Below are 16,582 nucleotides of genomic sequence, written 5' to 3' on the forward strand. Positions count from 1 at the left end.
AGGTCATGATTTCTATGAAGAGACATTGCCGCTGAGTATTTAAACGTTTTTTTCTTTAGCGCTTTGAGCACCACAAGCCGAGTTTCATCTAGTTCCATTATACTGGAGAAAAGGAAGACATCTCTACAGCCAATATCTCCCATACTTTGCAACTCACACCAAACAATCTAGATTGATAAATAGCACTACAATAAAAAAAATATGTATTTTTGATTTTGGGTTGATCTGTCTCTTCAAGAACTTTAGGCAAAGCCAGTCTTTGGTGTCACAGCACCTTTCACGGCAGCATTTTGTTGGCACAGAGATGGCAAGGAAATGATACAGTTCCACCACTAATTTGTTAGTGACAACTGGAAAATCAGGAGTGTAAATCATTAACTCATTAACATTTCAACAGTAATTGTGAGAAAGAGAGCAGTAGTCACTCCTGTGTTGGCTTTTAATGATTCAATGCTGCCATAAAAATGTTTCAGGCTTTCTTATGCATGCCAGTTATGTGACCACAGCAACCATAACCACTCAGAGGAAAAATTGAGTGTGTGAACATGAGTATTCCAGTTATAATCTACTTTTTAAGGTATCCTGATCATAACTGATCATGGTTAAAACTTTGTTATCACTCATTTTATTGTCAATCTCTTCATTTAAAAAAAAAAAAACACAGGAAACATGGGGAGACAGAGAAAAGAATATGACATACAGCAATGATCCCTGGCCAGAATCAAACCTGGGATGTTGCCTATATGTGGCAGTTGTTTTAAGCACGAGGCTACCAGGTTGCTGTAGGTGCCAACAATTTTAAGGACAAGCAGATACTCTGCGTGTCTGCGTTTGTGTGTGAGGTGAATCGTACCATGAGCACGCAGCAGTGCCTCTGCAGTGAAGAGAGGGGCCTGCAGCATGTCGGCTGTCTCAACTATCAGCATGTCCTTCAGCCTCCGTAGATCCTGAGGCCGCAAGCCCTCATACAGCTGGACCGGAGGGCACGGGAGAGGAGAAGACACAGACAAGAGAGGAGGAAAGGAGGATAACGACAAGAGGAGGGAATAAAGGAAGGTAAAGGGCAAAAAAGAATAAGACAGTTTGGCAGAGAAAAGTAATGAAAGAGCAGAGGGTGAGATCAGGGGAGGGGGGAGGGTGGAAGTAGACAGAAAGATTAGGCAAAGTGGAGGAAGAGAATAGAGTTATTAAAAGCAAATCAAATATAGACGATTAACACATGACTAAGCTACACCCAATGAGCTAACAGAGTGATTGTGATAGGAGTCACATGCCTTATGGCAAACTGTTATGTGTGACTAATTTGTGTGTGAGTTTGTATCTAACCAAAACATCTGCAATGTGAAATAGGGGACTGGCTAACAGCACTCCAGCAAAGAATTAACCCTTTGAAACCTGAAATTGGCTTGATTTCTTTTCTTTTATGTGAAGAGGGCAGTGAGCAACTTAACAAGAAATTACCAAAAAAAATGAAAAAAATAAATTAAGAAATTGGAAAAAGTTTATAAGAAAATTATTTGAAAATTGGCATAAAAGAAACATTGAAGAAAACAATAAAAAAGGAAATGAACTGACAAAAAGCTTTAAAAACCCATATAGTCTGTAACAAAGTTTTAACTTTATAATGATTAGCAAAATGATAAATAACGTTTCCTGGACATTTTTCCCTTTTTAAAAAATACTGTTTTTCTATGAATTTTCTCTCTCCATCTCTCTTTTTTTCACATTGTACCTGTTTTTTGCTTGTTGTCTTTTGTCCATGTTTTCAAAAGAAATCAAACCGATCTGGTCAGGTTTTAAAGGTTTAAATGCTGATGTTGATTCAGATTTCAGAGGGTTACTAAAACGGGCCTATAGACAAACAATGCCTGTTTCCAAGAGGAACCTACAGAACTACAAACTCTATGAGTGGAGAACTGTCAGTTCCTAGACCCATGTGTGGGTTTGGCTGGGTTATGTTCGAGCTTTATCTGAAACAGCAACAAAATATATATTAATATATCGAATATATAGAAGTTTGGTGTTGGTAATGTATGAAGTGATGCCAGTTGAGGGTGACAAGCTGAAAGCTGTGTACCCTCTTCCTCTTGGTATGTTATTCTGTACCTCTCTTCGGTCAAGGGCTGCGTACTCTGCCTCTATGCCCTCTGCCTCGGGGGCAAGAGAGAAGACCATCTGCGACTCCAGGCACAGGGCCAACTCCTTGTGGTGCTGCTTCTCTGCACAGTCACATGGAGTCTCGCGGTCTTCGTTCTCTGCAAACAGGTCTGCTTCCCTCTGCACAAGAAGCTGAGCAAGTTGAGACAAAAGGAAAATTTTGTTTTGAATACTGGGGTGCAAAATAATATACAGGAGCATGTACTAAAGTTCACTGGGTCATACATGAAGTTTCAAACACCTTCAATGTGAAAAACAGTGGATTAGTACAAACTTTGTGATAGTAGTTGAGGAAAAGACAATTATGGTAGAAGTGCTTATCCCAATTATTTTGATGACTATCAGTTACGTTTTATCAGTTTTAGGACCCAATATTGTGTCTTCACTTCAACAAATGCAGCATTTATTAGAAGCACCAGCAGAGACAAAGTCTCCTTTCGATTGTTAATGTGATGCTTCTGAGCAAAATTGAAGTGTTATTTTCACTTTACTTTAAAGAAATTGAATATATACTTCTCTCGGGTATAAATATGTAATTTCAGCTTCCCAAACATTAATTCAACTATTTTTTTTTCTTTCTTCTCACTTTTCTTTTTACTTAATTCAATAAAGTTTCATGTTTTATGTATCTTTCTATTACACCAGACCTGCCTGCTTCCTAACTTTAATATTTGGTTCTGCATGTGGTCCACATTGCATTTTCCAATATATGCCACTGTATAATTTGGGGGTATTGTGAAAAAAAATGACTACAGTGTAGTTATGCATCATGGAAACAAAATCTCTTTCAAAACTAAACTCAGGTCTTCACAAAAGCAAATACTCAAACACACAGCCATCGCTTAATTCATATATTTGACTGAATGTGATGCATCGTGCCCCGGGGATTAATAAAGATGTGTGTTGCACAACATCTTCCCACAACTCACAAGGGGTTGGTTTGTGCAAACTCAATATAATGGATGTGCGCACCAGGCCACACATCAGCTACTATTCTAAAAATATTCATAAAACAAAAGGGCAGAGATTGAATGATTTGTGTGAAAATCAGGGTGACTCTGGCACCTTTTATGTTCCTTCCAATCAAATTGTTCCCTGCCTAAATGAGGCTTTTCAGTTTCCATCTATGGAGCCTTTGACCTATACATAAAATGTCACACTTTTATGTAGCCCAAGCTGAATAATGTCCATAGGACTTTGGAATCTCACCTCAACACAAGTCTTCATGCCTGAGGCAGCAGCATAGTGCAGGCAGGTGTTTTTCTTGTTGTCGGTGGCATTGACATCAGCGCTCTCATACTCTCCATGGTCCAGCTTTGCTCCGGTCCATGACAGAATGATTTGTAGACATTCAGCCCGACGCTGTTTGTCTTCATATGGCCGTGAGATCCGGGGTTGCAGTGCCCCCTCTGAGGTTAGGATCTGGGGCCCCATGCAGAGAAGGTGCAGAGATGTCTCATTGTGGACATTGCGCTTGTTGGGATTGCCATCTTTGCTTAGGAGAAAAGACCTAAATGAATAAGGCAGAGACTGTAATAAGATTTTGACTTTAAGCTTTTGCTCACTGGCCCAAAACTGGCTTCGCATGCCAATATCTGGGAGCAAGCTCCCACATTTTAGTCAACATTTTATTTTAGCTTTAACCAACAAAGATTCATACTAGAGTTTAAAATGATTAGCCTTTTTTTATTTTGTTATTGTAAGCTCAACTAAAAAGGCTAGACATAACTTATAATAATAATACTTATTTTTGTTGTACAGAATTGATTTAAGGTTAAGTGTAATTGTATATTCTAGAGCATTTTAACTAGTTTACTCAACAATATTTAAAACAGAATCTAGAGAACACAGTAGAGATGCAAGTATGCATGAAATACACACTGTACCTGAGGTAAATTGTTATCCATTATTTAACTAGTCTAAACCTCTTGATTTTGGTGCAATGTGAAAACTAGAAACATAAGAATTATATCTCTCTATTCATAAATCCATCTATTTGGTCATATGTTTTGCCTTAACTTGACTTTGCCCCCCTAGCGTTTTTTTCCAATTCTTTTATTGGGATTTTCAAAGTTAACATAGAACTGAAAAAGGCATGAGGTGAAAATAGATAGCAAACACATTTACAAAATATATTTTTCACAGATAAAATTATATTATTAAAAAAAGACAAAGGGGAAGAAAAGAAAGACATACATATATATATGTATGGAGAAGAGGAAAGTTAAAGAGAAACGATATTGTATGGGAGGGTTTAGAAGGATGTCACAAAGGTCAACAATGCTTTTGTGAATTAAACTAGGCTAGTTAGGGGAGGAGGTTTGTGCATTTTTTTTTAATTTGTCCTCACCCCCTAGCATTTTAAAAGTCAGGTAGGGATGAAAATTTGAGCAGGCATCCTATTAGTGGAGAAGCTATAGGGCCTGAGAGGAGTAATGTGAGGTTGGTAGCTTGTGGGATGGGAAGCTCTTGGAGCCCCATCCTATTCCGTCGCAGCATGTTGCATTCCTGAGAGCTGCGAACAGATGGCTATGTGGAGAGACAGATGGGACAGAGACGTATAGAGACAAAACATGAATTTTTTTTCTTACGAGCACAATACTAGATGGGATCAGCTGATCAGCAACAGAGTGCTACAAAACATGAGAAGTGCTCAAAGGATACTTTGAGATAATGTAATTAATCAATATACCGCAGCATATCAAAACTCTACCACACAACAAATGAGTCCCTCATCTATCAGCATTTAGTTATCTATTTTCTACTCACTGACAGCAGCCACTGAGTCTACATATGTACATTATGTCTGTCTGCTTGCTTGTCTGATTCTATCCATCTTCTGCTGACCTGAGTAGGCGTGTCATAGCGTGCCGGGCAGCATAGTGCAGTGGAGTGTTGTGCTGGTAGGACTCTCCGTATGTAGAGTTGGGATCCAGAGCCTCCTTGAACTGCGGGTTGCTTTCATACAGTTGGCAAGCCAGCACCTCATCCCCACTGATGAGAGCCTTGCGGAACTTGGTTGCTGTGTTTCCCATCTCTTCCCTTACTGTAGGTACAAGCTCTGACTGACACAGCAGCCTCTTAAATCGTCTTCAACGTGTTCAAGTCCAATAGGCCAGCATACTGAACGTCCTGGAGAAAAGAGGAAAAACAGGAGTTTAATTCCTTTACGGCTGTGTCCGAGTCCAACAAGGCCTTGTCTACTAAAAAACTGGTGAGTTTTAATCACTTCCACTCCCTCTGAATCACAAGGATGAGAGTTGCATCTCCAAGGTTGCTCAGGCTGCTCTGCCACAAGCCCCTGTGTCAGCATCACCACAGCACTGTAAACCACCTCCTTGTGTTTCTCTTTTTATTTTTTGTTTTGAATAACTAAACATAGTGCCAACAAAGCTCACACAGAGAGAAGGACAAGACTTCCTCTGGCATCACCAGGAGCTTCCGCCTCGCCGTGCCAATGCTGCCCATCCCACTGAGGCCGGGAGTCATTGTGAAGCAAGATATCCTCAACTGAAGAACAACACGCAGCGAGTCAGCATTTCGCTTCCACCAGAGCACCATATGGTCGCGACTATTTGGGCAATGTGTTGCTTTTGCAAATCAACCAAACACATTATCTCCTTCAGAGCAATATATTCTACTTTATGATACGAGAATTAATTTATACTGAATTCTCACCGCCATGCAAATCCTTCTGCACAGTAATGCTTGTAAACAACTTTTGCACATACCAGAAGGAAAAGATGCTCCCTGAAAACCTTTGAAATATACATACAGTATGCCAAACTCTCCATAGGTTTGCAGCAATGACAAAGGAAACAGTGAGCAAATTTAAAAATTCCAGTTGCAGGACAATTGATTGCTTTCTGCAGCTACAGACTGAGGATGAACCCGACTCACTGATCTAATCATTACAGTATATCAGCTAAAAACATATAAGCAGATGTGTGTGTGCGTGTGCATGTGTGTGTGTGTGTGTGTGCGCGCAAGCATCACACAGAAATAGAAAAGGAGGGAAGTTCAGAGAACTTTTCCCAGAGAAATGTATTACTTTTGAGTAATTTTGTCATACTTACACATTAATAAAGTACAAATATTCATGTACTCTAGCTGTGACTCTGGTTATTTAATAATACTAATACAACAGGAACACTCACAACAATTTATTAGGTACACCCAGCTCAAATGTATGCAGTCTAATACAAGAGTCCTGCTTTAAATCTGACCTTCATGAAGGTTATAGCTTTTGGGTTTTTTTCAAACTGTTTTAGAGAGATGTTGATTACATTTGATAACACTTTTGGAGGATATAGTCTGTGGTGCTGCTAAACTGCACAGCATTGAGGAGAGAGGTTTTTCTATTATTTTGCCTCATTTATATAAATGGGGTGGACAAAATAATGAAAAACACCTGACAGTATAACAGAGGTAAGATTTAGTGCAAGACTCATGTTTTAGCTAGGTGTACAAAATGGCAACAGTTTATATAAGTAAGTTTAGTAAATGAATGATAAATGCGCCTACTGTAGCAATATGGTAGAAACATTAGCACACATATACCACTTTCAAAAAATCGGATCTAGATATATATCAATAATATCAATATATCAACAATATCTAATTTAAAAATATTAAGTAATTTTTTTACTTAACCAAAACTATTAATTTATGAGAATTGTATAGCTTTATTTTAATACTCATTGGGTAAACTCCTGTGTGTGTGTGTGTGTGTGTGTGTGTGTGTGTGTGTGTGTGTGTGTGTGTGTTCTTATTTGTTATATTTGTCATTTTTATCTGACTAGTTTGTACCTACTTGTGTCATTATTTCAATTTGTAATTTTTTGTTCTAACCACGCAGTACTGTTTTCAAAGCACTTAATAAAAAGTTTGTTTTTTTAAGTAAGTGTGGTAAGGTTATAGGTTGTACTCTTGTTACAATCAAGTACAGAAGCAGAGACCCATTTAGTTTAAAACATGGACATACTTTAACGCTTAAATTTTTCAACTTTTTAGTAAAATTGATGAGTAAACCCCACCATGAAAACAACATCCACTGAGAGAAAGAGCCTGGCCTCGTGTGGGATGGGACTTTGACTTCTGGCTTTCTGTAGCAAACTTGTAACAATCAGTTTACATGCATGATTGATAATTTGTGTATTATCCAGCCAACCTTATTCTAATGCTGATCAATGCAATATTAGGAAAGGACAATCTCCAGCCATCCTCGCAACAGGACCCATGCATTCAAATAGCATTAACTTGCACACGCCACTGAAACGTTAGCAAATCAAACATCACGTAAACAATGAGGCCAGATGGCACAAGTTAACTTGCCGTGATTCACGAAATCTGTGTCAAGCTTGTGCCATGTGAGGACAGACACCCTCATAACCAAACACAGAGGGCAAGACAAACAAGTGTCCCACTAGGGTGAACACTTGTAAACACCTGCTCTTTGAACAGTCATATAACCTCTTAGATGGCAACACATACTACTCGAATAATTTACGCTTGAAACTATCTAATTGACACCCCACAACTGTTACCCACACTCCTCCTTCACAGCGCCAACCAACATCTAGTTATCTAACAGTAGCAGCTAAGGATATAAAAATGGTCAGACAAATTGATAGTTTGTCTGTGTAGCTTGCCACTTGTCACTAAACTCCTTGATGCAGGCCTTTCCCCATGTTGTGTGGTGTTTACCATTTTCGCTAGCTCAAACCGACGGCTATGTGCTGTGTTTTGTTAATGAACAGTCCGCAATAACGCTCTGTTACATTTCTGGTTAATGAAAACATACACCAGGCAACTGACCTTTGATAACGTTAGCTGCAAACTATCCAGTTTGATGAAAAAGGCTAGTGTTAATCACTATACACAACACTCCTTGCTAGCTGGGTGTTATTCAAAAAGATAAAAACATCATGACGCTAGCATCTGCGTTGGCTAACGTCAGTGCATACGCTAGCGGATCTGCTAGAAAGCTAACAGCGCTGCTAGCCAACTTAGCTAGCACAGTTGATAAACTCACAGTAAACAATGAGTAACAAGTATTCCCACTTACACAGACGGTACATATCGCTGCTGTAGATCCGAACTTGTGAACAGACTGTCACTTGCGAGCGCAGTTAACGGAGGCTTTTCTTGTTAGTGAGGTAATCCATAAATAATGTGTGCAGCACGCAGCAGTGATGTTGTTCTTGTCAACTCTTCGTGGACTCTGCTGGCTGCTAGACGGGTTGCCAGGTTTCAGCAGAAACCCCAAACAGGAGAAACGTTGTTTTCCCCAGAGACTTAACGATGAAGCATACACGTACTGACGCAGTTATTTGAGTTTTACATCCTAGCGTGACAAGGTTGCAATGATCTGGACTGGTGACATGCAATGAGCAACTAAGTGCATAGAGTTTTTGTTGTTTGTTCTTATTGGAGCCAACTGCATCCTGTTCTCTCTATTTATTTATTTTTTCTCAGCATCAAACTTGCACATTTTTGTAGTGCAATATGGAATATAAGTCAAACCTAAATCATGGGTTGAAATGGAAATGTAATAAAAATATAATGTCAGATGCACTCAGCGTCCATATCAACTCAACAGGCTGCTGTAATGACTGGTTTAGCTGTGAGTACAGTGAAGTGCCACTAGAGGGCGACAGAGTCCACGGAAATAAATGATGCTTTTGGGCGTACATGAAGTTGTTTTTTATCTGGTTTTACACGTTGCATAGTTCAGTCTTAATATGACTTCGGACATGAATCAGTTAAGATTTTGAATATTTTGTAGCCTTTATTAAATAATAATAATAATAAGAGGAAGAATAAGAAAGAAAGAAAAAAGAAATAAACAGTCTAAAAGGTGTATCAGCTGTTCTTAAGTTGCTTTACCCTCCATCACCCTCCTGTGCATGTAATGGTTCTTATGTGCAATGAACCAATAAAAATGTATAGCCTATAAGCATCAAACATAACCTTATTAGTAATTACAGTCAATTTTTAACTGGTACATAAAAAATGCTTATATTAAATGTACATATTAGCCCACCATATGTAAACTCAACAGGAATAAAGTATCTGAACTTGAAATAAGAACTCAGATTCTCAGTAGAACACATATGCCTTTTATTATCAAATATCTGAACATTGCAGTGAAGGTAGCCTATATACAGCATTTTATCTTCACATTTATGAGTGCACAAATTTCATATCAACAGGCCTTTAATAAATAATCTGTAAACACATAACCTCAGTGTAACGGCAGATACAGTGATGTATGCACAATGAAACACTGTTTAAAAAAATTGAAACAACCTAAACAAATGCTTTGGTGATTTTGAAATTTTAAATACAGAAATACATAACTGGGGTGGTGGAAAAATATATATATAATCCAGGAGAACAGATGGACTAAAGACGGAATAGATGGAATAAGCCAGTGTCTTAGAATGTTGGTGCTTGTTGTGCTTCACATGCCCCTTGACCTTTGAAGTCATTATGATCTTATTGTTTCTGTCTTGTTTATTTCCCATGTCACCACAGAAGAAGAAAAATATGTAAATTTTACTACATTTATCACCACCGAGCCAAAATGGGAGTGCACAAAACAAAAAAGCAAATCTCTGGCAAATGAGGGACAACCAAAGTAGCAAAATAAGAGGCAAAGCATTCAAGGGTTTGTGTAAAAGGAATAATAGGCTCCCATGCCTTTGGATGAGGGTGCTTCTTTGCTATAGGAGCTACTGTCGGCAGCAGAGGCCAAGTCCTCACACTTGATGTCAGAGGGTGAGTCCTCTGTGCTGGGACCATTGAGAGACAGACGCCTCCGTTTGCAGGCCGAAGAATAAGAATCAGCTTTGTCAAGGGACAGAGCTGATTGTTGTGTGTCTGTCCAGGAGGAGATCAGGCTTCCACTGCCAATCACCTCCTCTTCTATCTGTGGTTTAACTTTGTTTGAGTCTTCGGGGAAACCAGCATTGGGACTGGGCCTGGGGGACCAAGGCAGGCTGGGAGTAACCTTTCTCTGGTATGCCGCTCTGGACCCCCACCCTGCAGACATAGTGGTGAAAGGAGAGTCTGGGTAATAGCTGAGAGCGTGGGATGTTGGCATAGACAAGGATTTGATACCATAAGGAAGCAGGGAGCTTGAGTATTCCCCTTCGTAGGGTGTCAAATCTATCTTGTTGCTGGTGCTAGTGCCATTTCCCCCTTGCTGCATTGAGGTGACAAACCACCTCTGTGAAGCTCCATCTTCTGTCTGAGGTGAGAGGAGGCTGTTAGTCTGCGGCACAGCTCTCTCGCTGTTATAGAAGCGATTCTGGGGGAGATTGTTGACAAACTGGTCCTGGAAGAGGGGCTGCATGGTGTAGCGGGCCCCGGGGACAATCTGGTGGGCACGGGGGGAGTCGGTCGGAGATGGAGTGAGGCGGTCATTCTCTGGAGCTGTGTACATCCTGGAAAATGCATGTACATATGAACTTGAGGTCAAGGAAGGGCAGTGTCTGGGTGAAAAAAAAATCATGGTGTGAAAACATCTCTCAAACTGAGTTTGCACACTCACATGAAACAACAGGTCTTAAGTTGATACATTTCAAAAGAAAATGGCAACACAGTGAGGCATTTGATGTTAAAAAACTTATCATTTGATGTAATTCTGTGTTATACTGGTGAAAAATGCATGACAATGAAGTAAAAATACTCACGAATCATAATTATCTCTGAATCCTTTGGCAAAAGGATTGTGGTCAATTTTCAGTTGTGTAATCTAAAACAATGGAAGAAAAGGCTTCATATTGATATGTGAGGATAAAGAGAACAAATGTGAAAACAAAATAACAAAAAAACAGCAAAGCATTATGCAGTTACATGCCTAACCACGTGCATTTAAAAACTCTATAAGGAAACAGCAGATAGAGAGAAATTAGAAATTTCTACATGTCCACTGAATAAGCTTAAATAAAGAGAAATTACAAATGTAACATGCATATTATTCTAACACACCAGGGGTATTGGTCTTGGTATAACATTATTTAGAGCATAGTTCAAAAGTCATATCATGGCATAGAGGAGAATCACATAGGAAGGAGATGCTTACATCAGTGTTCTGGTAGGCAGTCACAGCTATATATTGGGTCTCTGGAAATGTGAAGCTCTGAGTCTTAAGGTCACTGCTGATGTCCTCCACCCCATCCTCCGTCACCTCCACGATGTGCAGCCTGGGCTGGTACTTATGCAGCGATTGCAGGACAATCATCTGCACATGAATATCATAAACTCCGTTAAATCGTCCGTTAAATTATAGCAATGTAGCCTAAGAGTTAAATTATTTTCTAATTTTCTAGCCTACTATTTGTGCAATGACGGTCATTTTTTCCCAGGAGTGGTTTGCCCTACTTATCAATTTCCTTTCAAACACGAGTAAAACATTTTTTTTTAAATTATAAAATGTTGAATAACCCCAAATTATGCTAGAGATTTACGTAAAACTATTAACCCAAAAGAGCGCCTTTCCCACCTCTGTTGCGTATTACTTATCAGGGTAGATATTTTTCTGTAGGCTGTAGGCTATGATAGATACATAATACAATATATAACAATTAATCACAGTTTAATGCAACAAAAAATATGTTAATATTTTTATACGATTTATTTATATCTTCGTTGAGGGTTAAAGGCGTTAGTTTAGGTTAATTCATTTATTAGTCTGGCATAGGCTACCTGTGAAGTATTGTGACTGGTTCCTTTGTTGTTCGTGAGTTTCAGTTTGCTGAAGGAGATTTCTTGTCTCATCCAGTGGGCCCCTGTGTTTGGAGATTCTGGGTGGATGTAGACTTTGTTCCCTAAAAAAAAAAAAATCCACACATCTTCAAATTTTAAACTCCACAATTTAGGTTAAGTTGACCATTTAGTAGAATATGTATTGAAATAAGGGATTTATAGTCATTTCATATTGAACCTTAATTTCTAAAAGTTGCCTAAAGGTTACCCACAAAAATACGCCTTATTTGTAAAGAAATATTGTATTGTTGTAAATAGAAATCCTTACAATTTTCCCCATTCGTTTTTTCCTTTGGTTTTGTAATCGAGAGGGTTATCAACGATTTAAAACTTAACATCGACTCATCATTGAACAAAATGAAAATGCCAAATATCGACCAGTTTCAGTACCTTGGCTACTGTTGTCCGCCTTCCCACAGGTGACCCACTTGCCACCTTGAAATCTCCAGTGGTTTGGATCCGCCAGTACCACCTCCACAAACACGTTATAGTGCGCTGTCAGGTTGAGACCAGCTATGTTAAAACTGAGGAAGGGAAACATACGTCTGCAAACACAAAATAAAATCAAATTAAGGATGGACGTCTGTAGCCTGATAGCCTGTGCATAAGGTTTTTTAAGAAAAGACAGATATGCCTACTATAGGCTATATAGAGAGTATATAGAGTTGATTAATTTCCCTTCAAAATCAAAATAATTGTGTCAAGTTAAAGTTGCATCGGCTCCATCCTGCTTTCTCACCTGCCCTGCTTGGTGATGATCATCTCGGTCTGGTGCCGGTGGAATTTGAGCCACAGCGGCCGGTTGCAGAGGTACACCTGGGCCCTCATCCCCGGGCCGGCGCTGGGTAGAGTTATGTTGCTGAGAGCCGACCCTGAGCTGCTGTAGGGCGGGTAGATACAGCCGGGGCTCTGCCCGAGCTGGTACGCCGGGCTGAAGTGACTGCGGCCGGTGCTAGAGGAGGGAAACCCTGCAGGAGGCAACACGGAGCCCAGGTGGAGAGATGACGGGTACCTGCCTGCGCTGGACGGGGTGTAAACCGACCCACTGGGGGTGTACGGGATAAAAGAGCAGGGATTCGGGGTTTCTGTGCTTTGTTTAGAAACCGTAGGAGAGATATAGTACCGGTCAGCACCCATCCCGCCGTGCTCTGTGTACCTGCTGCCAGCAGTGGGATCGTCCCCATCCACAGCCGGAGACTTGCGCCTCTCATCCGCTGCTTCCTTCGTGGAAGAGAAAGTGCTGCTCTCCCCTTCACCGCCGAGCATGACTGCTTTTCTGGTCTTTTTTTTTTTTTTTTTTTTTTACAGAGGACTATTTCTTTCTTTGATCCCAGTTGCTCTTTCCGGTGGTCTCCTTTCCCCTCAGGAATCACCAGTTTTTATACCAAGTGCCCTCTGCAACTTCCTCTGCCAGCATCCACTGAGGTCTTAATTATTGAGACAGAAACAGATTAAAGTTAAGAGCATCCAAGGCTACAGGCTACAACCACAGTCATTGGGCCACCGGATTCAGCATCATTTGAAAGGCCTAAATCAAATGTCAGTTACATAATTTGCGTTTATACAAAAACACAAAGAAATGGAGGAAAGTGACCGTCATCATACCAAAGCAAATCATGGTGGGCGTAACAGGTTGTGTCTGTCAAGTCCATCAAACTTAAACTGTTGAATTTAAACCGTCTTCCTCTTAATAAAATCATTGATTTTTTTATTTTTTTTTTTTTTTGCAATAGATGTTCCTCCTCTCTTTCGCTTTCGATTTTCTTTGTTTTATAAACGTGCTGAAACTCAAAGCAGTCTATTAAAATAAGACACAATGTTGTTTTTTGGGGTTGAAATTCACAGAGAGGAGAAAATGCCATGAGACTAGGTCAATAGTTCACATTGCAAACACGATCAGTTTATAAAAGCCTGAACTGATCAGTCAGATAGGCTAAAGTGCAATTATTATTATTATTAATAGGCTTTTATAATTATTTTTTTGATGATAGGCGTTATTGGAGGGGAATCGCCTCGAGGCAAGAGCCAATTTCTTGTAAATCATATGACAAACTTTAAGCAAAGCACAGATTTTTTGAGGGGGTAGTTTCGTGTTGTAAAACTGAAGTGAAAGCTTACCCACGATTCTTGAGATTTGTGGCATATTTTGATAGAATGTAATGTGAACCGCAATTTTTTCGGTGAATACAAATAGTGCTATTTTTGTTTTTTAACTACATATTTGGGGGGGAAAAATATCAGGGTTAGCAAAATGCATTTATCTTTACAGACATTTCTTTGTGAAGAAAAAAAGTCAAGAACTGCACAAATGTACTCATTTTCTGAGTAATAAACGGGGTTCTGTTAATCCTATATTATTATTCAGAGTTAATGAATTTGCATTCATTCATTTCTGATGCGGCTCTGTGTCCCACCGGGATGCCCGACGTGAAAAAGCGAAATAGCCAATTATTTTTCCGTTTGAAGAAACCTGTGATGTTTCTTAGATCAGACAGTTAGATGATAGAAACGACAACAATTAAACGTACACGATTCTATCCAAGAAAAAAAAAAGAATAAAAGAAATAGAAATCAATAGGCTAAATCTGCGTGTAAAAGGATAAATGTGGTTTAAATAATTCCAATGGGTAGTATTTTTTTTTTTTTTTTTGGGTGGTCGAAGAATATTTTAATTTCTTATTTTTAAAAACGTTAAATGAAAAAAAAAAGTTTAAAAAAAGCGTTCGGCATTCACATTTATGTATCCCATGTAAACAAATATCTAAAAACATTAACTTACCAAGCGATTTCACCTCCTGTTTCCATTCGAGAATCAAGTTCGAGACACAAGAAAATAATTTCAGCTAAATAAAAAACTATCTTAGGCAACATCAACCCGCGGAGGTGAGCCCATACTAACAGGACATCATGTTGTGTTTATGGCGGAGGAGGGAGTAAAAAGTAAAGCTGAGCCATGTGGAGGAGGACTGATCAGGGCGGAGAGGCGCACTCCCGCTTTCACCGCTGCTCTCTCCGTGTGGCCATGACGCACAGATAGCAGCCTATTATCAGATTCTCCCCTGATCTCCAGGGGAGGGGCAGGGGATCCTCAGCATCAATGCCAAGGTGTATAAAGAGAGGCTGTTCCACAATCCAGCCGCGAATTGTTTCCATCTCATCATCTTCACAAAGACATCACCGGAATAAAACTCCCATTAGGGCTTAGAGTGTCTGAGGGGGTCAATAGTGCAGAGTTTATGGTGATGCCATTAAATGTCTACAATTGAAAAATTCGCCTGTTGTAGACAGGGGGGGAAAAAAAAGAAAAGGGCATTAATGCTCAGATTTCTGAAAGATGGTGCTGGACAGAATATTTTAGCCAACTTTTTAAAAGTTTTAGCACATTCACAAAATTTAGCCTGAAAATGTATAAAATCAACAGTATGAAAGTTGCTGCTAATTTCAATTTCTAGGTATCCAAGAGAGATAGAGAGGCAGCCATTGTCATGCTTTACCTACAATAACATGTTGTACAAAATGTGTCAGACTGTGAAATGAGAACTTGGCAACCTCGCTGACAATAAGACGTAAAATATAAAAATATTAAACACAATTCTGTAATTTCCTGTCAATGGCCACACAGATGGAACCTGTCATGATTGAAACTCAGCTGTATCTCTGTCTTTGTGGTATAGTGGTTAAAGACTAGTACAGGAGCCCCCCATATCAGTGCTAATGGGGCTGAGGAGTAAGGAGCCCCAACTAAAGGAGCAGTCAATGCATAAAAATGAATGAGTGTTACACTGCTACTCTGTGAATTATGAAGAAACCCATTTATGTTATCACAACTGATAATGGCAGAGGGAAACATAATACTTTTTATTTAAAAAAAATCTGTATAAGAAGCTCTAAAACTGAATTCACAAACTTGTGTCTCTCTTGACTGTTCTCTGTGTTTCACTCCAATAAAAAAGCACAATGCTAATGAGGAATGTAGCCCAATTGTTGCCTGAATATACACATTCCTTTGTCACAAAAGCACAAGGAATTCACAGATCATTTTTGGCTCTTAAAGAGAGACTGTTTTCTCCTTGATTCTACCTACATCCCCAGCTCAAAGAAAACCAAATTCAGACTTTCAATGATGCTGAATTACTGTGTTAATGGGGAACCATTTAGCCGCTCTTAAGACTCTTATACCAAGACCCAGACGATGCTCAGCTGCTGCACTGCTCATGCCTGGAGAAACGTTTGCATAATAAAGACAGTGAGAGGATTAATGGAGCAGGTCGCCACCTCTGAAATAAACACAATGCACATCAAATAGGACAAGTCATTTGTTTGGGTAAACTATTTGAACAGTAAACAGTCTAAAGCTAATACGCCTTTGCTGATAAACTGATTGAGTTGTTGGAGTATTTCAGGAAGTCATGAATACAGAGCAAGGAGTCAGAGATCTTGGTGTGCACATGTGGTTTCAGTGGTCCTACATTTACTTGAGCCAGGTTTTTCTCCAGATTACCTGTTTCCTCTTTGTCAACTATGTAATGTTTTTTTGTACTGTTACATGAGTTCATGTATACATGGGTGGATATAATAATAAATGTTTATTCTCAAGTATCAATTTGTATTGGGCTAGAACTCAAGCAAAATTAACTCTGTCTCTCGCTCC

General features: G+C 39.4%; 2 protein-coding genes across 6 annotated transcripts in view; both read right to left on the bottom strand.

Moving 5' to 3' along the window:
* LOC121945878 (ankyrin repeat and IBR domain-containing protein 1-like) overlaps nucleotides 1–8,481 on the bottom strand; it is a 59,352-nt gene extending 50,871 nt beyond the window's left edge. Inside the window, exons 1-5 of one of the 4 annotated variants that reach the window (XM_042490241.1) lie at nucleotides 8,225–8,477; nucleotides 5,005–5,289; nucleotides 3,367–3,667; nucleotides 2,107–2,289; nucleotides 854–971 (exon numbers count right to left, since the gene is read on the bottom strand). In XM_042490241.1, coding sequence (XP_042346175.1) covers nucleotides 854–971; nucleotides 2,107–2,289; nucleotides 3,367–3,667; nucleotides 5,005–5,192 — 790 coding nt within the window. In that variant the 5' untranslated portion in view covers nucleotides 5,193–5,289; nucleotides 8,225–8,477. Of the gene's footprint in view, nucleotides 1–853; nucleotides 972–2,106; nucleotides 2,290–3,366; nucleotides 3,668–5,004; nucleotides 5,290–7,974; nucleotides 7,991–8,224 lie in introns of those variants that run through there. The other 3 variants (XM_042490242.1, XM_042490243.1, XM_042490245.1) reach the window with 3 other exon arrangements.
* A 782-nt stretch (nucleotides 8,482–9,263) lies between these two features.
* On the bottom strand, nucleotides 9,264–14,926 carry LOC121945090 (eomesodermin-like). Of its 2 annotated transcripts, none has more exons than XM_042489110.1 (7): nucleotides 14,711–14,926; nucleotides 12,671–13,358; nucleotides 12,322–12,476; nucleotides 11,872–11,993; nucleotides 11,249–11,407; nucleotides 10,857–10,918; nucleotides 9,264–10,607 (listed from the first exon to the last, which is right to left on the bottom strand). In XM_042489110.1, the coding sequence occupies exons 2-7, from the start codon at nucleotides 13,195–13,197 to the stop codon at nucleotides 9,824–9,826; spliced, it is 1,809 nt and encodes a 602-aa protein (XP_042345044.1). In that variant the 5' UTR covers nucleotides 13,198–13,358; nucleotides 14,711–14,926; the 3' UTR covers nucleotides 9,264–9,823. The 2 variants fall into 2 exon arrangements, with proteins under 2 accessions (XP_042345044.1, XP_042345043.1); XM_042489109.1 differs by having other exon boundaries at nucleotides 9,264–10,655.
* Nucleotides 14,927–16,582: the final 1,656 nt, after the last annotated feature.

The sequence above is a fragment of the Plectropomus leopardus genome, chromosome 7 (assembly GCF_008729295.1).
Source record: "Plectropomus leopardus isolate mb chromosome 7, YSFRI_Pleo_2.0, whole genome shotgun sequence".
Classification (NCBI taxonomy): Eukaryota; Metazoa; Chordata; class Actinopteri; order Perciformes; family Serranidae; genus Plectropomus; species Plectropomus leopardus.